We start from the raw sequence: 22,551 nt of genomic DNA, 5'->3' as shown, positions 1-22,551 counted from the left end.
ACTACCATGCAGAAAGCATTGGAAATCAAGTCTGGTCCTTGCCAAAAAATGGCCAGGGGTATGATACAGAAAAGTGACTTTCTTTTTATCCTTTCCACTCACCCAAAGAATGGCCAGAGACCATAAACCCACCAATAGGCAACTGGATGGTGAGCCTCCCACCTCGTGCTCCCCAGTGTAAAACAGACATGACCACTAAGCCATAGAGTCTATCTTCTACCTTGTAATTGCCAAGACACACTTTCATTCTGCCTGACTGGTTAAGGAACGTAGGAACAGGGGGAGGCTATTTAGCTCCTCAAACATGTTCCACCAGTCAATTAGATCACACTGCTTTTTACCTCAGCTCTATCTACTCACCTGGATTCGGGGATGCCTGTTACTTTTTGCCAAACAAAAATCTGTCAATGTCACTTTTAAAGTTTTCAATTAACCCGCAGCCTCAACAGCTTTTTGGGGAATAGAGAGTTCCAGTCCCCTTTCCGTGGTAATGCTTCCTGACATCAAACCTGAATGGCCTAGCTGTAATTGTAAGGTTCTGCCCCCACTGTTCTGGGCTCCCCGCCCCCAACCCCACCCGAGGAAACAGTTTCTCTCTGCCTACCCTATCAAGTTCTCCATTAGATCAGCCTTAAGAATGGTTCATTATCTGTGCTCCTCCCCTTTCTAACTGGCTATTTTCTACTTTTGTTACTCAGCAGTCATATCACGTATAAGGTTTTCTCCAGGGGCTCATCTTTATGCCAACTTCACTCTAGCCAGCTAAAAAAAGACTCCCACCCATCCCACTATTAAATCCCTAAAATCGAAATCTATCACCTAGAAACCAAATAACCATTGTAAACATTCACAGGCTTCCCCCTGAAATCAATGGTAAATCTTATGCTCACCATCAAAAGCACAAATTAGTTGCACTGACAATGTGTGGGCGGGCCTTCCTATATACTTTCCAACTCCATTCATTATCATAATAGTACCTTGTTCCCTGTGTGGGTTGGGTATTGGGAATTTCCTTGTGGATCTCCTGATTGACCACCATAACTTTGGCTTTTGTGTGAATCTGGGGTTTCCGCCGATTTTCTGGTGCATATGCAACAGCCAATCACAAGAGCGCCCTGGGAAATTCCCGGCATTAATGCAAACCAATCAGCTGCAAAGACAATTGCTGTGAACCCCTACCGAAAACCATGGTCTGTGTACTTTCAATACAAAGAGTGGAATTGGTTAAAAAGGGAGGCCTATCACCACCTTCCCAGGGCCACGAGGAGACAACAATAAATGCAGCCTTGCCTACAATCTAAGAACAAATAAGAAAGTAAAAGCTGAAGCTCCATATCTCCGATAGACAAAATTATCCTAAATTGGGTGGAGACAGTCTCCCCATGGAGGAAAGAGACATCATCAACGCAGAAGCCTCCAGGATGGCACTCATCCCTCCCCCTGTCCGTTAATGTCCTCAGTGACTCTCTCCTTCCTTAAATTTGCCTGCCACCACAATGTAACACACCATGCATTGCCACGGCATCTGTGCTAGAAGGCGTGCTGCTAGCACCATGGTAAAACTTGGTCGACATGCATTTCCCGGAAAGTTTCCCAAAGAGGCTAGGATTGCCGCCCCACCATTCTCAGTAAGCAAGGCCTCTCAGTCCACCTGCCTCAAACATCAGCGACCATACAGTCTCTCTCTCCTGGGGGTTTAGTTCATGAGGTTCGGGAAAGCATTACCTGGTGAAGGATTCAGTTCAAATGAGAAGGAATAAGAACCTTAGGGAGGGATTCCAGAGTTTAGGATCTGGACAGTGGAAGGCATGGCCATCAGTGATGGAGCAATAAAAATCAGGGATGTGCAAGAGGCCAAAATTGGATGAGCAGAAGGTTTTTTCCTTTTCTCTCATGGGAAAGATGTGAACTTTACTGGCAATCCCAGAACTTGTTGCCCATCCCTAATTGCCCTTGAAAAGGTGGTGGTGGGCCATCTTCTAACTCTATGGCTTTCTGGGCCATTTCAGAGAGGCAGTTAAAATCAAGCCAACCACATTGCTGTGGGTCTGGGATGGCACTTTAGTTAACCAGATATGTTTTTATATAGTGTCATTACCAAGACTAGCTTTCTATTCCAAATTTATTAATAAACTGATATTTAATTTCCACAAGGTGAGATTTGAACTTGTATCTGAACTCTGGATCATTGGTCCGGGCATCTGGATGACTAGTCCAGTAACATTACCACTATATTACCATGACCCTATGTTATCAGTTGGAGGAAAGTGCAGAGATATGAGTCCTTATGCAATCTCTCAGTGAAATGAATTTTCAGCTAACGCCTGGAGCACAGTCACATTTTTGAAATGAAAATAAATTTGTGTGATTTGTTTATGGTTCATTTAATACAAATTTTAACAGGGATGAAAATGTTTCACGTTAAAGCTGGGTATCACTGGTCAGTCCATCACACCGCCTCATAAAGGGCTCCTCCTGCCTCTTTTCCATCTGATCCAACCTATGGCCTGAAGACACAACACTCATATCTACCCCTAGAACCCCCATCCCCCTACAACTATCAACCTCACAGCACTCATATTAATCCACATTAATGGCTTTTGGGACCAACATAAGTAAACATCCTCCAGGACTATTGGTTCCAACACCATGTGATGGCCGGGGCCCCGTTCACTGACTGGGTCTACAATTCGACTCAAGTTTTTGTACGTACGGTGGATGCTCCGCTATCCCAATCAATGTGCCCCTTCATAAAAACAATGTAATATAAAAGCAGCTCACAATCAACACACTTTAGGAAAGCAAGTACAGGACTCCAACCACTAACATGACCAACCCAGCAATCTCGTGCTTCATGGCATTAGAACAGGGATGAGCTCTTCCTATTCCTGTCATGTGGCTCTTTACATACACACTGCAAGTTAACCAGTTGCAATTGGAAGAGTCACTCTGATCTTTGCAAACAGCTGTAAGGTTTCATGATGGACAAAAGCCTTTCAACAAAGAGACTGAAATCACAAATGCTTCTTTCCAACTTGACAACCTCCCCTCAAACCACTAGATCCAATCTGCCTACTTGACAGGATAGGAAAGGCTGTGAAACTAATGGGACTCTGCAACATCAACCTTCACTCATATTCCCCCATGCACCTAATCATTGCCATGGAAGCTGGTCTAACTTAGGCAGTTGCCAAGGTCTTGCAGTGGAAGAACTGCTTTGTGAATACAGCCAGGCATTATGGACATCGAACATCAGAGGGTGCCAGTGTACTTTCTGTCTAATTCTATAAAATAGCAAAATCTCTGGGTTCTGTGAAGTATCTATGAAATTTACAACCGGTTACCACTGAACTTTTTTTGTCTGGATTCCCTACAATCCTTCTGCTCTTCCACTCTCTGTCTTTCTCCGTGTGCCTCCTTGGAGCTTTCTTATTCATTAACAAATCCCCGGACGTTGTCTGCTTTTGACAGTTGGTGCAGACTGTCTCTGTGTCTCATGTTCTCAGTTCCTGCCTCATTAAGACCAGGACGTCCCCTGTTTACCCTGACCTGGAAATCAAAAGAAATAGCAGTGAATTAAACCCGCAAAAAAGTAACGGGTCAGCTCAACTCTGAAACATCCCTTTAAAACTCACAAAGGCTCCCTATTGGTGGGTCAGTGGGTGTTAGGAGTTGCTAACTCTGGTTGGACATATTCCTGGAGGTTTCATCGTGCATGGTTAAACCTTCTTTCCCTCCCCATCCCCAATAAGCAAAGTGTTCAGGGAAAATTTTAAAAAGGCCATTTTTTTCTAATGACTGTGTGATTTTGAGTTCCTTGTTGCTTCTCACTGCAGCGTACAGGAGAATAGTCCTTAATTCCCGGAAACTCATGGAGGGTTGGCAATCCCAGGGGGTAGGGAGAAGGTGAAAGTGAGCCATGAAACCTGGAATTCCCAGGATCAATTGTCCATCTGTGTTTATAATCAAGCCAGTGGCAATCAGTCTCAGAGCTTTTTTACGGAGAAAAGGAAAATATTCAGTCAGTTTTCACTATCCTCTGGCCCCCTTGTAGATATCCCAAGGTAGGATTGAACTAGAATGTGATACCCTTATGGTCAAATAGCCCACCAATATTCACGATCCTGGGTCACTTGTGAAAACAAAAAGCCCTTTAGGAAATGTAGTAGAGGGCAGACTGTGCTCCTGTCATTGTACCTGGAGTGAATCAGCATTTTCAGAAGAGGATGGGATAATAATCGGAAGGAAAAATCTGTTCAGAGACTGCAGCATATTTATTTCCAGGTGTGTTGCTGCCAGTGAGCATGGGGTTGTAAAGAGGCCTCAAATATAGGCAAGGATTGTAGAACTGTCACTGGTGAGATTATAACCCTGGACAATGTGTGACATACTGTGAGAATTCTTCCTCCCCCTGTTTACACACACATACACTCAAACACAAACATGCACATAAACATAAATACATGCACAAGTCTTAATGCTCATTTGTGCATGCATAACATGCGTATGGTTTTGTGTGTGGTTGACATGTACGTATATTAATGTGAATGTATAGAAGTGTGTGTGTATGTATAAGTGAGTTTGTTTCCTGGTTTTTATTTATTCTTTAAAGGGACCTACTTATACACACGGACATGCACAAAAACACACTCATGTACATTCGCACTAATATAAAAACATGCTGGCCATACAAAAAACATATGTTATACATGCACAAATTAATATTAAGACATGTGCCTTGCACTTAAGCATTAATGGTCATTAACACATGTGTAATGCACACATTGATGGATATTAATATTTCATGCACAGAGGCATTAACATACATGTAAAGTGCACATTAATCGGCATTAACACACAAATAATGCACACATTAATGGTATAAACACACGTATAATGCACACATTAATGATATTAACATACATATTATGTAAACAGCAATTGTCAATAACACACATGTAATGCACCCACTATCGGCATTAAGACAGTTCCCGTTGATAACTACACACAGACAGACAGTTACACTCCCTTTCAACACACAGTTGTACAGGCAGACATTGATATTCATACACATTTACATGCGCACACCACACATGTACATGTTATTTGAAATCTACTAAGTAATTTAAGAATGCCGGTAAAAAGCATCAAGGTGCAAACACTGGAAATCAGAAACAAGAGTAGAAAAAGCTCTAAACAAACAGCAGATGTGTCAGTTTCTACAGTGGGAACAGGAGGTCCATGGTTCAGGCGGGATCATTTGTTAGAACCCATTCCGCTCTGGGCCACAGATGTACCTGCTGAATCCTTCCAACAATTTTGTAATCGATTTTGTGAATGAATCCTCCAGTCACAAAATCTCAGGGGGCAGGAATAAAACACTGCGAGTGATGTAAAATTATTTTTGCCTGTCCTATCCTATAATACAAAGTCAAAATGATCCCCCTCACAGATTCAGACCACAGGATCAAGGTACTCTAAACATACTCTAATCATATAATTTAGTAAAATTTCATTATTTTCTCTATAAACCATGCTAATAATTATTTAAGCCAAACCATAAGCACCCTTTTAGATACCATCAGTAACACAACAGGAAGCAGAAATTAATCCACTTTATTCACTCTTCACTGTAATAATGGAACCCACTTAATGCTAAAGTGATTCGAATTATTATCTGCAGCCTGTTACTTAATGAGAATTCGCAGACACATTTTACAGCAAGTTTTTTTTCTTATAAATGTTCTTCCTCTCTTCAAGTGATAGCACTGACAGGTGCTATGCTTCAGGTTGCTGTCTGTTGGCTTCCATTGCCCACTAGGCTCACTACAAAAGCAAATATTGACAGGCTGCTAGATTGTGGGGGCATCATAGCTGAGTTTGATCCTGCTTTCAGCTAAGGTTGATCCGTGTGCACTTTCCGACATCCAGATGGTGTTTAATGCTGCAGTTGATCTGTGTCGAGGTGAATCGCCACCATCAGGTAGATTGTAAATAGTACGGAGGTTATCACACAGCCTTGCTGACCCTGGTCAGGATTCTGAAGCGGACTGTTTCTGATCTCCCACTCAAGACGAAGGCAGTCATATTGTCACAAAACAATTGCAGGATTGTGATGAAGTTTCTTGGTCATCCAAATCTTTCAAGTACAATCCACAGAGCCTCACGATTTACTGGGTCTAATGTTTTGATCAAGTCGATGAATGCAATGAAGAGTTCCTGCTATTGTTTTCCAAATGGGTTTGTCTAGCAACAGGGAATGGCAACAACTTGTCCATTGAGCTGCATCACACTTTGATTCACAATGTCTTCATGATGAAGCAGACCGGTGGCAGAGTAGGGAAGTAAAGGAAACAAATCCTGCACTCTGGATCCCACTACCTCGTGGGACATCCTGCCTCCATGTTCCCAAAGATCTGCGCGTTGGGAATCGGCCTGTCCAGTCGCATGAAGGCCAATGGCAGAAACTCACGACCCTGGGTAGACATCAGCCTCAAATTGAGGGACAGGTGATGATGACAAAGACTTTCCAACAAATTGTGCTAAATCGTGATCCAATTCTGTGCCCCACCCCCCACCTTACACATTTTAAGCCCCAGCCTCCATTTTTCTGGGTTTCATAAGGACTGGAACCAATTTTGCAAGTTGAACTATGACACTGAAGCCAAAGTCAAGGATTAAACTATTATTCTGAAACCTAGGGCCTTAAGGATTGAACTGTGATACTCAAACCCAAAGAATTCTCCCATAGTCAAAAGACTCTGAAAGAATACTCTAGGATTGGAGGTGCAGTCACCAATCAGATGAATATATTTTCATGAATTAGTTACTTCTGAAATCAAAGAAGTTCCAACAACTTCTGCTATCAAATTAGGTGAATATTACATGGAAGTGACATGATGGCTCTGTTTAGTGATGGATCCATTGACAGCTTAGCCACTGCCCAACCAATCAATGCAGAGAAAGAGAACAAGTTTGAATGGATAGGTAAGGTTTACCTACCTGTGTTCCTAGATGGAATTCTGAAAGAGAATACAATTGTTTAGTAACGCTATAAATCATTCAGTGGCTCTGAACATTCTAAAAATTAACACCTAGGATATTGTACGTCAAAAATTTACATTAGGGTACAAATAATATGTTTCCAGCCTTTCAACTCTTTGAAGAGTCACTTTCTTTGGAAAGGACTTTGGAAAAGGTCTTTCTGTTTGTAAGAGTCATGGAATATTGCAAATAGTTTTCTATCCACTACAAATTCATTGACACATGACAACATTTTAAGGAATTGTCCCATTTTGGATCTCTGACAAAAAGGAAAAAATAGAAGTTTGTTGAATAAATGTTTACGATAGCGGAATCCATTTAAGAAGGCTTGTGATAAATTTACGATTTAGTGCTTCACTTTAATAAACACTGCAATGGATGTGATGTCATAATACACAATATGTATCAACGAATGTCCGGGAAATGGTCAGAGAATCACACATAATGTGTTTCCATTTTTAGAAAAGGGCACATGAATTGCATCAAATTCTGTCCATTTGACAGTGATAAACAAAAATGCTAATTATTCTTGCCTTTTAATTGGTGAGTGTAAATTGCAAAAATTGCAAGGGCGGAACATTGACCAATCACCTACAATAACCCTCACTGTGAATAGCAAGTAGCTGAAAAAAAGCAGGTAATTGATTAAATAACGGATCAGAAAGACAGAAATAGTTCAATTCACTGATGTCCTCATTCTTGATTTTGAATGTTTGGTTTATAAATCCATGGAAATGGATTCAAAATACTTATTCTTCTGAATTTCATAGAAGGTATACACAAAAATTGGTCATTCAACCCATCTAATACATGCTGGTATTTATCCTTCGTACAAGCCCCTCCTACCCCTCTACATCTTACCCTACCATCAAAGTCTTCGCTTCCATTTTCCTCTCATGTGTTTGTCCAGCTTCCCTTACATGAATCTATGCTATTCGCCGCAATCACTCACTGCGGTAGCGAGTCCCACATTCTAACCACTCTCTGGGATAAAAAGTTTCACCTGAATTATCTATTGAATTTATCATCTTACAGTCATGGCCCCTCAATCTGGGCTTCCCAACAAGCAAAAACATCCTCTCCATATCTACCATATCAAAATCAACTTCTGGGTTGTGAAGTCCGAAACACAGATTTAACCACGGTTACCATTTCATGCTCCTGAAGTGAGGCTAAAACTGCCCCTTCACAAATCAAGCTTTAAGAGCTACATGTCATTCGAATTGGATAATTTAACGTTAAGAAAATTCTAATAAAAGTGATTTCCTGGCTAGCTTAGGCCTGATTAGTACTTGCGGTGATTTAAGCAAACACACAAAGCAGTGAGTTTTGTGATAAAAGCAAAAAAACTGCGGATGCTGGAAATCCAAAACAAAAACAGAAACAGAAATACCTGGAAAAGCTCAGCAGGTCTGGCAGCATCAGCGGAGAAGAGCACAGTTGACATTTCGAGTCCTGTTTCTGTTTTTGTAATGAGTTTTGTGATTTATCCACAGAGGGGTTGGGGGGGGGGGCGGTGGGTGCGCGATGAGTGCAGCCGGGTCGCACATTTGAACTTTTCTAGTTTTCTCTCTGCTGGACACAATGGGCCGGATTTTCATGGCGAGGTCAAGAACCTGAAACTCCGATGAATTCCAGGCCCCAACACTGTGCCCTCGCTGAGTCGTTTTGGTGATGTAATTCATAATTTAAATGGCTTAACTGGCCAGGAGGCAAGTTTGGTGCCCAATTAGAAGTACCGAGGGGCTATAGGAAGGCAAGGCTGCCTGCATGACACCTCAGAACTGAATCCAGATCCTTGGAAGTTTTTAAAGGATCTGTTAACATTGGAAGATGGGATGAATTTACTTAAAAAAAGTGTTATGGGTGGTTTTATTTCAGATGCTGTTAATTGTTTTAGAATGCTGCGGGCTATCTCAGCTGCTGTGGTGCACTTTGTCACAGCTGTCAAAATGTGAGCAGAGTTTTCAAAGCAGGTTGTTGGATGTGGATTAGCCTCAGTGAGATGGAAGCTCTTAATAAAAAAGATTTCTTTTTACAGAGTTGTTACAGAGCATTAAAAGTCTTAAGGAAGAGCTGTGAAATTGTAATAAAGTTAAGTTAACACAATGTGAGGGAGGTATGCACTCTACTGAGTGCCCTCTTCACTTGTTTCTGCCTTTTCCGGAGGGAGGGAGAATTTGTGAAGTGTGATTGATTTCTATCAAAACAGCAAAAGTACAGAAGCATAGAATCAGACAGCACAGTAGGAGGCCAATCTGCCCAATGGGTCAGTGACAGCCCTTTGAAAGAGCTATCCAATTAACTCCCCTTTACCTTCCCCAAGAGCCCTGTAAGTTTGTTTTTTTTCCAAGTACAGTATATATCCAGTTTCCTTTTGAAAGTTAGTATTGAATCTGCTTCCATCACCCTTTCAGCCAGCGTATTCCAGATCACCATAACTCACTGGGTAATTTTTTACCTCACATCTCACCTCTGGTCCTTCTTGCCAATTGTTTTACATCTGTGTCCCTCTGGGCGGGGGGGTGGGGGGTGGGGGTGCAGTTACTGACCCTTCTCTCAGTGGAAACAATTTCTCGTTTACTCTATAAAAACCATTCACGAGCTTGAACTCCTCTAGTATCTATCTCCTGAACCTTCTGTGACCTAAGGAGAACTGCCTCTCGTCTCTGCATATATGTAGAAGAGAGTGGAAGATCTCTCTGATCGAAAAGAAGTAGTTTATTTGCACCTTTTCGGGCCTCACATTAGTTTGACGTGAAGAATAAAAGAGCCAATTGTGTATGAGAAAGGTTGAGAGTTCCGCAGCTATAAATACAACCTTCCCAACAATTTCCTACATGGTTTTGTTTCTGCTGTAAACACTCTGCAGGTTACAAATTAATTACATGGTATTTTCAAAGATACTGTGCCATGTGATAAATGAACCTCCTATCTGTAAAATATTGTGTTAGTAAATAACACTGAAAATATTAATTAAAATATAATTAGTGAGATTGTACTTTATTGCATATTGTGCTCTCCCACACCATGTGCATAATTAATCAGAGCTGTCAGCTCAAACTCTCTCTGCCTGAACTTGCAATCCGCTGTTCCAGACCTGGGAATTCTCCCTTTCTCTCTCGAACAATAGAATGACAAATTGTTCCCCCCCCCCCCCCCCCCCCACCGAACCTCTTTGTGATGCATCACTTTGCATTAAAAGTGCCATAGGTTACCGAAAGGAATTGCTTCTTCAAATAGTTCTCAGTGTATTTACATGTTGGACAACCTGGAGGGGTCGATAACCCAGATTGGAGCTAGTCAGTGGGAAGGGTTGCAACATGGTGAATTCAGCAAGATCACCAATTAAACTCATCTTGGTGGGATGTCAATAGAATTTACAGCATAGAAACAGGCCATTCGGCCCAACCTATCTGTGCTGACGCTTTTGATTCAGATGGGCCTCCTCCCATCTCTACTTCACCTCAGCCCTTCTATCCCTTCCTCCCTGATATATTTATCTAACTTGTCCAAGACTATACACCTTAACTACTCTGTGTGGTAGCGAGTTCCACGTTCTCACCACTCTCTGGATAAAATTATTGGATTTATTGATCACTAGTTTATATTTATAGCTCTTAGATTTGGACTCCACACTCCACATGCCCCACCCACACCCCCCCCAACCCACCCCCCGACCCGCTACCCCCAGCCCCACCCCCCACCACAGGTGGAAAACTTTGTTGATACTTTAGCTCCCTCTGCTATGGAGTGTTCAAAGCTTGGTGCTTGAGCCTAGCATGTCCTGAGCTCTCAGCCATATCAACAGTGAAGTGGTGCTGGCTGAGGGGAAGAATGGAGGGAGAGTCATCATTAAACAGCTCTTGGGACACTCCCTGGAGGTTACTTCTAGAACTACCACAGGAAAATCTGGGCATGTCCACCAGCTGAAGAGGAGGCAAGAAAGATATGGTGAGGAGATAATATGAAATTAAATACGTCCCTTCTTCTCCTACTTGCTGAGGCACATTGACCTCGCGATAATGTTGTCGCTCAACCGTCCATTCCATTCCAGAGACTTGTGCACGCAATCGAGGCTGACACTATAGTGATGAGGGAGCATGACATTGACAGAGAAGCTGTCTGTCGGATGAGATATTAAACCGAGATGCCATCTGTCATCTCAAGAGGAAATGAAAGATCCTACTTGGAAGAAAAACGGGAGTTCTCCCCAGCGTCCTGGGGCAATTTTTACCCCTCAACAAACAAACAAACAATTCGCTGCCTCATTGCTGTGTTTTTGGGAGCTTGCTGTGCACAAATTGATTGGTGCGTTTCCCACATTACTGCCATAGCTACATTTCAAAGGTACTCCATTGGTTATAAAGCACTTTGGAATGTCCTGATGTTGTGAAAGGCATTAGTTTTTGTTCAGAGAGTGTTGTTGGCCAAGACACCTAAAGAATGCTCTCTGCTCCTCTCCAAATAATACCATGGGATATCTAACCTCCGCCTGAACTGCTGGAACAGTCAGATGGTCCTTCAGTTTGATATCTCGTCTGAAGGATAGAGTTCCAACCGGGAACCACTCCCTCCACATTGCACTGTAATTGCAGTCTAGATGATGTGCTCAAGTTCTTGAGTGGGAGTTGAACTTCCAGCCTTCTCTGACTCACAGGCAAGGGTGCTGCCAGCTGACCCAGCTTGAATTGAGGTTACATCGAATTTACAGCACAGGGACAGCCCATTCAGCCCAATGTGTCCATTGCGGTGTTTATAATCCACGCAGGCCTTCACACGCCCCTCTCTATTGGACATTATCAGCATAACATACCCTCATTTATAAAGGCTCCCCTTAAATGCACCAATGCTATTCACCTCCACTACTCCATGTGGTATCTACTTCCACATTCTAACCATTCTCTGGATAAAGAAGTTTCTCCTGACTTTCCCACTGGTGATTATCCTATATTTTTGGCCCCTAGTTTTGGTTCCCTGCACAAGCAGAAATGTTTCCTCTAAGTCGGCCCTATCAAACCACTTAATCATTTTAAAGGCTTTGATCAAGTCACCCCCTCAGCCTTCTCATTTCTAAAGAAAAGAGATCCAACTTGGTCAGTTTCTTCTGGTAACTATAATCCCTCAATTCCAGCATCATCCTTGAAAATAATTTTTTTGCATCTTCTCCAGTGTCTCTATATCCTTTTTGTAATGTGAGACCGAATGGAGCACTGTTACTTCACATGGTCCAACCAATGTTCTTTGCAAGCTGAGCATAACTTCCCTGCCTGTTAATTCTATCACAGTAAAAATAAACCCCAGTGTTTTTCCCTCATTGCTAAAGTAACTTTTGGTATTTGAATCACTCCACCATTGGTGGCCGTGCTTTCAGCTGCTGAAGCTATAGGTTCTGAAATACCATCGCTATTTCTCTCTACCTCTCTTAAAATGCTCCTTAAATCCTACCCCTTTGACCCGGCTTTGTTCATTCCTTCTGATACCTCCTCACATGGCTCAGTGTCAAATTTTGTTTGCTAACGCTTCCGTGAAGTGCCTTGCGAGGTTTTATGTTAAAGGTGCTATATAAGTGCAAGTTGTTGTTGTTCTGCATAAACCACATGAAAGTGTTTGTTGAATTGCACTTGTTGATTTTTTTTTGGAGCGCAGCACAATGGTGGGAAGCTGTACTATACAATGACCCCTGACATAGTAACAGTCCCTGGGCATTGCAGGCAGGCCCTCACATTCAACATCACAAAAGCAGCCTGAAGGAAGGCAAACTGGAATTAACAGGTTTGTACTTTTTTTTCCGTTCATGGGGTGTGGACATCGCCAACAAGGCCAACATTTGTTGCCCATCTCTAGCTGCCCTTGAGAAGGCGGTGGTGAGCTGCCTTCTTAAACCGCTGCAGCCCATGTGGGTTAGGTACACCCACACTGCTGGCAGGGAGGGAATTCCTGGGATCTGATCCAGTGACAGTGAAAGCATGGCGATATAGTTCCAAGCCAGGGTGGTTTGTGACTTGGAAGGGAATGAGCAGCTGGTGGTGTTCCAATGCATCTGCTGCCATTGTCCTAGATGGTAGCGGTCATGGGTTTGGAAGGTGCTGTTGAAGGAGCCTTGGTGAGTTGCTGCTGTGTGTCGGTGGTGGAGGGATTGAATGTTTAAGGTGGTGGATGGGGTGTCAGTCAAGTGGGTTGCTTTGTCCTGGATGGTGTCAAGCTTCATGAGCGTTGTGGGAGCTGCACTCATCCAGGCAAGTGGAGAGTATTCCATCACACTCCTGACCTGTGCCATGTAGATGGTGGACAGGCTTTGGGGAGTCAGGAGGTGCGTTACTCTCACCTATGTTTTAATAGAAGGGGTTCCTTTTTAGTTCTGGGTGTCTGGAAGAAGGAGGAGTGCAGAATGTTGAGAAAACTTGGGGAAATGGTGTTGTGGTAATGTCACTGGACCAATAATCCAGATGCGCAGTCTGGGGGGCATGATTACAAATCCCAACACAGCAAAGGTGGAATTTAAGCTCAATTGATAACTCTGGAATTTAAAGCTAGTCTGGTGACTGTGAAACTATCATCAACTGTTACAAAAATGCTGTCCTTTAAGGAAGGGAATCTGCTGTCCTTACCTGGTCTGACCTACATGTGACTCCAGACCCGTAGCAATGTGGTTGACTCTTAACTGCCCTTTGAAACGGCCAAGCAAGCCACACAGTTTAAGGGCAATTCAGGATGGGCAACCAATGCTGGCCTTGCCAGTGACACCCACATCCCATGAAAGGATAAAGGAAAAGAAAGGGAATCCACACAGGAAGAAATATAAGGGAGAACAAGAAGCAGATATCACAAAAGGGGGAGACAACAAGAGAAGCGGGAGGGAGACAGCGACACATAGGGCAGGATTTTTACCTCGAAACAGACCACTGCCCCCGATGGGGCCTCAACCTCGATTTCACGCTGGCTGGCCAATTAACGCCAGCCGGTGTGAATCGATCGCTGCGGCGCTGGGCACTGTCTGGGTGGGTGGGTTGGGGGGGTGGTGGTGGGAGGAGGGGGAAACCCGCAAACCTGCGCGTGTGCGTGGGGGATGTGTGCGCACTGAAAACTCCCCGAAGGCCCAGAGCTGCCCTGGGTGGGGGGGGGGGGGTGAAGATTTTTAAAAAACGCAAGTAGAGAATTGAAAAAATGTTAAAAACATGTCCCCTCATGTCACACGAGCAGGGAGGTGTTGTCAATGAGATTCGAACCTTTTTTAGCTGTGTTTTTAATTTCTGTTGGAAACCTCATCCCGCCCGTGGGTGAAGCTTCATAATTCGCCCGACAGCCAACCGTAAGGTTGGACAGGCAACAAAAATTTCCATTTAATTATTAATGGTCTTTACAAGCCTGCTAATTGTCGGTGGTTCGTTGCCGACTCCCACACGCGTCTGCCGACTGAAAAGTCACAGGAATGCGCAGTGATGTCGGGTACCCTTGCCCAACATCATCGCGTGTCATTTTATGCTCAAGCCGGTCAGGTGTGCCCGCCCGTCCATCCACTGAGCTAAACTTTCTGCCCACACAAACAGTTTGCCAAGTGAGAAAGGCAGCAAGAGGGGGCAGGGAGTGAGAGAGAGACAGGAAAGAGAGAGAGAGAGAGAGAGAGAGGGGGAGGTGGATAGAGAGAAAATGAGAGACAGAGAGGAGTATGGAAAAAAAAAGATGAGGGAAGAATTGGGGTAGGTGGTTGCATTTTACAACCCAGGAGATGGTTAATCCAGGCCTTGCCCCTGTGCCATCTCTTGGATGGAATTATCCACGTCTTCTCTGACCTGACTGCTCAAGTAGGAAATGAGGAGGTTTTCTGAGTGCGCCCCATGCACTTGCTTTACCAGTGAACCTCCTTTCACGCCGGAATCCTGAAAAATCCCATACGGGAGGACCAGTGCTCTCCTGCTCATTCCTTTCCTTCCTCAAAACGCTTCAAAAATTTAATTTTTTTTCTAATATGTCCCCACTTCCCTTTGAGAAGTTATTCTGGATTCTACTTCCACCACTGTTTTCCCTGTCTTAACATCCGTCTCTGAAAAGAAACCTCTCCTCACCTCTCAAAAGCAACTTTTTTTTCGCATTTAACAAGCACTTAAATATAAATAAATGCCAAGGTACATCACAGAAGGCCTCTGTGGACGGAGGTCCATCCCTTCCCACTTGCTGAGGATCTGGAATGCCCTCTTAGAGACCAGTGGAAATAGCTCTTCCAGCTGTTTGAGTGCTTCCATCAGATTTCCTTTCAATCTTCTCCCTCCTAAAGAAAACAGCTCCAGTTTCTCTTTGTAACTACAACGTTGGTATCCTCTTGGTCAATCTCTTCTGCACCCTCTACAAAACTTTGAGCTCCTTCCTATAGTAGGCAGACTATAAAACTGGTCACAGTATTCTACCTGTGACCTAACCAATGATTTGAAAACTGGAAAAGTTAAAGGCAGAAGGTGAGTTGAAAAAAAGAGAGGGAGAAAGGGAAAGAGGAAACAAAGAGGAATACTTAAGTTGCATAGAGCCTTGGTGAGACTGCACCAGGCATATTGTGTACAGTTTTGGTCTCCTTATCTAAGGAACAATATACTTGCCATAGAGGGAGTGCAACAAAGATTCACCGGACTGATCTGTGGGATGGTGGGATTGTCCTATGAGGAGAGATTGAGAAGCCTGGGTCTGTATTCTATAGAGTTTAGAAGAATGTCTTGCAGTGGAGGGGGGGGGGTGGTCTAGAACCAGGGAACACAGTCTTAGAATAAGAGGCTTAGGACTGAAATGAAGATGAATTTCTTCACTCAGAGGGTGGTGAATCTTTGGCATTCTCTACCCAGAGGGCTGTGGAGGATCAGTCAATGAGTATGCTCAAGACAGAGGTCGATAGATCTCTAGATATTAAAGATATCAAGGGATATGGGGATAGTGCGTAAAAATGGCTTTGAGGTACAAGATCAACCTTGCTTTAGTTGAATGATGGAGTAGGCTCAAGGGGCTGAATGGCCTACTCCTGCTCGTACTTCCTACATTCCTAAGGGAAACTGATGATGGATTGGATAAGAGAGAGAGGGGAAAAGTATAGCTTGGGATACAAGAAAAATCCATTACACATTCATATTCAAGAACTAATTTCATTTCACTGCTAGTTTGAAATGATATGTATTATTCCAGTTTTAGTTCAAATATGGAAATTTATGCATAAACATTGATATAAAATCTCAACACTGTTTTTCATTCTTCAAAAGATTATACATTTCTTAAGGTTCTTTCCCCGATCTGGCCCAAGCTTTTTCTTTTTAGAAATTGTGTATAAGATTCAAAGGCTTTGCAATGTTTTATTAGAAATATTTTTTCATGGTTGTGATCTGAGAGAAAAGATGTGCATGTCTTACAAGTAGAAAGGGCCTTTCAAAATTCAAAAAGGATTAAACATGTGAGACTAATTTTAATTAATCAGAGTGCGGCAACAGGTGGGGGATTAAATAAGTATTCAATATTTATTAATAAATGTTACTGGTAATAAGTGATCTGGCGGGATGTACATTGGTAATGGTGAACTGTGCGTCTGATTCACATCTAACGGAACTAGCCATGTTGCACATTTCTGCGGAGAATGACGAGGAAATTCAGTTCCCTGTGAAGATGAGAAGCTGGGATTGTTCTCCTTAGAACAAAGAAGGCTAAGGAGGGATTTAACTGAGGTGTTCAAAACCGTGACAGGTTTTGACAGAGTGGATGGGAAGAAACCGCTTCCACAGGCAGGAGGGTTGGTAACCAGAGAACACAGGTTGAAAATAATTGTCAAAAAAAAACCCACGGGGAGATATGGTCAGCAAGTTATGATCTGGAATGTTAGAACCATAGAACCATAGAACACTACAGCAAAGAAAACAGGCCATTCGGCCCTTCTAGTCTGTGCCGAAATATTATTCCGCTAGTCCCATTGACCTGCACCCAGTCCATAACCCTCCAGACCTCTCCCATCCATGTATCTACCAAATTTATTCTTAAAACTTAAGAGTGAGCCCACATTTACCACATCAGAGGGTAGCTCGTTCCACACTCTCACCACTCTCTGTTCTGCCTGAAAGGGTGGTGGAAGCGGGTCAATATTAATTTTGGATAGAGATTTAGATATATACTTAAAAAGGGAAAAAAATTGCAGGACTATGGGGAAAGGGCAGGGATGTGGAACTATTTGGACCATACCTTCAAAGAGCTGTCACAGGTGTAATGGGCTGAATGGCCTCCTCTTGCACTGCAAGGTTCTATGATTCAATGAACATAGGAAGAGAAAGAAGCAGATACCACAACAACAGAGGGAGCAGTATGAAGAACTGGTCCTCAACCCCAGGGGCAGGCAATAAGGAGCTCCCCGCGGCTCTGCCCCTGGGATAGTTATTTCTACACGAGGCAACGTGCAACTGTCCCCAGTGGCAAAGTACACTCTCCAGATGTGCTAAGGCTGGTGGCCGGGAGGGCTGGTTAAGTTTTCGTACTCCAGAGATTTAAGCGCACAATCTTGCCTGACACTCCCAATGTTGGACGTGCCGTCTTTCCGTTGCGATGCTAAACTGAGGCCCCTCTGCCCTCTCAGGTGGCCGTAAAAAGATCCCACAGCACCATGTGAATATTAGCAGGGGAGTTCTCCCAGTATCCTGACCAATATTTATCCTTAACCAACATCTCTGGACATTATCTCACAGCTGATTGTGGGATCTCGCTGTGCTCAAATTTGCTGCCGGGTTTTCCACATTACAATAGTGACTGCACTTCATAAAGCACTTAATTTGATTGTAAAGGCCTTTGGGGACATCGCAAGATTGAGAAAGTAAGTTTTTTTCTTTTTTCTATGCCAACCCTCCTCCTTTCCCCTAACTGACATTGGGATATGGCTGCACAAAACCCTCTGACTCTCTCTTGAGACCCTAGAGTCTGACCCTAGGCACTAAGTGTTGGCGGTCCATAGAGTAAACGTGGTCAGGCCCTGTGCCCTCTCTGCACACCCTGACGCATACACTTTCCAAAAAAAATCTCAGGGACTTCGGATGATATTTTTCTCCCTTTCCAAGGCCAGAGGGTGTTGAGGTCAAGAGTGATGCGCCCACACACCTGTCCCCTGCCCCCTGCCCCCTGTCTTCCCAGCTGTGACCAGTCTTCTTAACACAGTGTGATCTTAGGCCTCCTGTGTACTTTCCCTGGTCAACTTTACTGAGGCGAGAAGCTCATGACTGAAATTTAAAATATTTAAAATGACTCACCGCCTGTGAGTGACAGTTCAGTGACTGAACAGTCTCGAGAGCTGAAGAGCCTAATTCCTATTCTGTAACTTAGGTGCTCATACAGGCTGTCAAAGCTCCATATCTATGGCAGAAAATTAATTACGTTCTTCAAAAGCTGACTGACAGATTCTTTTTTTCAATCCAGGGCCTGTTTTCTCTTCATCCTCCGTCACCTCACGCCACAACTGCACCCACCTCCCCCACCACCGCCCCCCTGCCCCCAGCTATCCTCGGCAGCCCACTGCCACACAACACTCCCCCCACCCCCATCAGACCCCACCCCTCCACAGACTCCCCTCGCCCTGCTTTCAACCGACGGCCTTGAGTTTCTAATGATGTGAAGTTCATTTCAACCTGACCCTTCTTTCTTTTGCACGGCTCCTAGTTTGGTCAAACTCTGGATCCTCTGGGGCCTAGTTTACTAAACGGATGGGCAAGGAAGCGAACGAAGTGGCGCTCAAAGCTGGCCAAGCGGATTTGGCCCATGATCAGCGTACTCGAGGAGATCAGCGCACTCGAGGAGTTCAGCGCACTCGAGGAGTTCAGCGCACTCGAGGAGTTCAGCGCACTCGAGGAGTTCAGCGCACTCTCAGTCTAGGTCATCTTCAGGCTTGTGTCCACCAATGGGGACTATAACTTCAAGCAGGACCACTCAGTTATACCGTATCACAGGTGAAGGTCACTCGGGCAATCTAAACCAATTTCTTTCTGAAGCAGAGCAATTTGCAAGGATAACTCACCTGGATAAGGGAGGCGGAGGGGGGTGGGGGGGGGGCGGCTGTTGGGGGAGGCTAATGGTGGGGGCTGGAGGGGAGGAGATACAAGACTGGATAGAAGGATGAACAAAAATATTGAGGTTAAAATTGAAAAGTAAGGGCAAAGCCTTAAATGATGCAATTTGGTCATTAATTCAGAAACCACTCGACTCTATTACATCCGAAGTCCTGAGCGTTTGTCCGCCCTCTTGTTTTCTGAATGGTCTGATTCGTGCTGGGGCCCAGTTTGACAGGCCATCATTCTGGGGGCCTACTTTCCCTGCCTCAGCTTCCCTTGAGTTGGGTGAATACATGAAAGGGAAAAAAAATATCGCAGGGCCTTTGGGAAAGAGCAGGGAATGCAGTTGAAGAGAAGCTGGATTAGCCCATGAGGAAAACAATCTGCTGCTAGGGTCAGATGGATTAGGGTGGGAGAAGGCTCGGTGGAGGATAAATGCCAGCAGGGAGCATTTGGGCCGAATGGTCTTTTTCTGTGCTGTAGATTCAATGTCATAAATTAAAATGTTTATGGCAAATTTCATGAAAGACTCAGTTATTCTTTAAAAACTCTTAGGGCATTTCTTTCAGGTTGCTTGTGGCAGTGTCTGGGACTTTTTCCATTCCCCAGGGACCCCAGGGCAACGCTACATGGTTGGCAACCCCAACTCCAACATGTGCCCGGGCGAGGGGTAACCCCCATCTTGCTGGTTGTCTCTCTTGAACAGATCATTGCCATGGCGACACGAATTCTGGCACCCTGAACCCCACCATTGCACAGTCCCTGAACCCCACCATTGCATAGTCCCTGAACACCACCATTGCACAGTCCCTGAACCCCATCATTGCACAGTCCCTGAACCCCATCATCGCACAGTCCCTGAACCCTATCATCGCACAGTCCCTGAACCCCATCATCGCACAGTCCCTGAACCCTACCATCGCACAGTCCCTGAACCCTACCATCGCACAGTCCCTGAACCCCACCATCGCACAGTCCCTGAACCCTACCATTGCACAGTCCCTGAACCCCACCATTACATCGTCCCTGAACGCCACCATTGCACAGTCCCTGAACCCCACCATTGCACAGTCCCTGAACCCCACCATCGCACAGTCCATGAATGCCACCATTGCATAGTCCCTGAACCCCACCATTGCACAGTCCCTGAACCCCACCATCGCACAGTCCCTGAACACCACCATTGCACAGTCCCTGAACCCCACCATTGCACAGTCCCTGAACCCTATCATCGCACAGTCCCTGAACCCCACCATTGCACAGTCCCTGAACCCCATCATCGCACAGTCCCTGAACCCTATCATCACACAGTCCCTGAACCCCACCATTGCACAGTCCCTGAACCCCACCATTGCACCGTCCCTGAACCCCACCATTGCACAGTCCCTGAACCCTACCATCGCACAGTCCCTGAAACCCACCATTGCACAGTCCCTGAACCCCACCATCGCACAGTCCCTGAACCCCACCATTGCACAGTCCCTGAACCCCACCATTGCACAGTCCCTGAAGCACATCATCGCACAGTCCCTGAACGCCATCGTCGCACAGTCCCTGAACCCTACCATCGCACAGTCCCTGAACCCCACCATTGCACAGTCCCTGAACCCCACCATCGCACAGTCCCTGAACCCCACTATCGCACAGTCCCTGAACCCCACCATTGCACAGTCCCTGAAGCCCACCATTGCACAGTCTTTGAACCCCACCATTGCACAGTCCCTGAACCCCACCATTGCACAGTCCCTGAACCCCACCATCGCACAGTCCCTGAACCCCACCATTGCACAGTCCCTGAACCCCACCATTGCATAGTCCCTGAACCCCACCATTGCACAGTCCCTGAACCACACCATTGCACAGTCCCTGAACCCTACCATTGCACAGTCCCTGAAACCCACCATCGCACAGTCCCTGAACACCACCATCGCACAGTCCCTGAACCACACCATCGCACAGTCCCTGAACCCCACCATTGAACAGTCCCTGAACCCCACCATTACACAGTCCCTGAACCCCATCATCGCACAGTCCCTGAACCCTATCATCGCACAGTCCCTGAAACCCACCATTGCACAGTCCCTGAAGCCCATCATCACACAGTCCCTGAACCCCATTGTCGCACAGTCCCTGAACCCTACCATTGCACAGTCCCTGAACCCCACCATTGCACAGTCCCTGAACCCTACCATCGCACAGTCCCTGAACCCCACCATTGCATAGTCCCTGAACGCCACCATTGCACAGTCACTGAACCCCACCATTGCACAGTCCCTGAACGCCACCATTACACAGTCCCTGAACCCCACCATTGCACAGTCCCTGAACCCCACCATTGCACAGTCCCTGAACCCTATCGCACAGTCCCTGAACCCCACCATTGCACAGTCCCTGAACCCCATCATCGCACAGTCCCTGAACCCTATCATCGCACATTCCCTGAACCCCACCATTGCACAGTCCCTGAAACCCATCATCGCACCGTCCCTGAACCCCATCGTCGCACAGTCCCTGAACCCTACCATCGCACAGTCCCTGAACCCCACCATTGCACAGTCCCTGAACCCCACCATCGCACAGTCCCTGAACCCTACCATTGCAGTCCCTGAACCCCACCATTGCACAGTCCCTGAAGCACATCATCGCACAGTCCCTGAACCCCATCGTCGCACAGTCCCTGAACGCTACCATCGCACAGTCCCTGAACCCCACCATTGCACAGTCCCTGAACCCCACCATCGCACAGTCCCTGAACCCCACTATCGCACAGTCCCTGAACGCCACCATTGCACAGTCCCTGAAGCCCACCATTGCACAGTCCTTGAACCCCACCATTGCACAGTCCCTGAACTCCACCATCGCACAGTCCCTGAACCCCACCATTGCACAGTCCCTGAACCCTACCATTGCACAGTCCCTGAAACCCACCATCGCACAGTCCCTGAACACCACCATCGCACAGTCCCTGAACCACACCATCGCACAGTCCCTGAACCCCACCATTGCACAGTCCCTGAACCCCACCATTACACAGTCCCTGAACCCCATCATCGCACAGTCCCTGAACCCTATCATCGCACAGTCCCTGAAACCCACCATTGCACAGTCCCTGAAGCCCATCATCACACAGTCCCTGAACCCCATTGTCGCACAGTCCCTGAACCCTACCATTGCACAGTCCCTGAACCCCACCATTGCCCAGTCCCTGAACCCTACCATCGCACAGTCCCTGAACCCCACCATTGCATAGTCCCTGAACGCCACCATTGCACAGTCCCTGAACCCCACCATTGCACAGTCCCTGAATGCCACCATTACACAGTCCCTGAACCCCACCATTGCACAGTCCCTGAACCCCACCATTGCACAGTCCCTGAACCCTATCGCACAGTCCCTGAACCCCACCATTGCACAGTCCCTGAACCCCATCATCGAACAGTCCCTGAACCCTATCATC

General features: G+C 45.6%; 1 protein-coding gene across 1 annotated transcript in view; it reads right to left on the bottom strand.

The window, feature by feature from the left end:
• Window positions 1-561: 561 nt before the first annotated feature.
• LOC121291960 (sodium/potassium-transporting ATPase subunit beta-1-interacting protein 1-like) overlaps window positions 562-22,551 on the bottom strand; it is a 506,522-nt gene continuing 484,532 nt past the window's right edge. Inside the window, exons 7-8 of the mRNA XM_041213649.1 lie at window positions 7,003-7,022; window positions 562-3,549 (exon numbers count right to left, since the gene is read on the bottom strand). Of these exons, the coding sequence (XP_041069583.1) occupies window positions 3,518-3,549; window positions 7,003-7,022 (52 nt within the window). The 3' untranslated portion in view covers window positions 562-3,517. The remainder of the gene's footprint in view (window positions 3,550-7,002; window positions 7,023-22,551) is intronic.

Source organism: Carcharodon carcharias, chromosome 19, assembly GCF_017639515.1.
Source record: "Carcharodon carcharias isolate sCarCar2 chromosome 19, sCarCar2.pri, whole genome shotgun sequence".
NCBI classification, from domain to species: domain Eukaryota; kingdom Metazoa; phylum Chordata; class Chondrichthyes; order Lamniformes; family Lamnidae; genus Carcharodon; species Carcharodon carcharias.
This window is presented reverse-complemented; position numbering and strand designations above follow the sequence as displayed.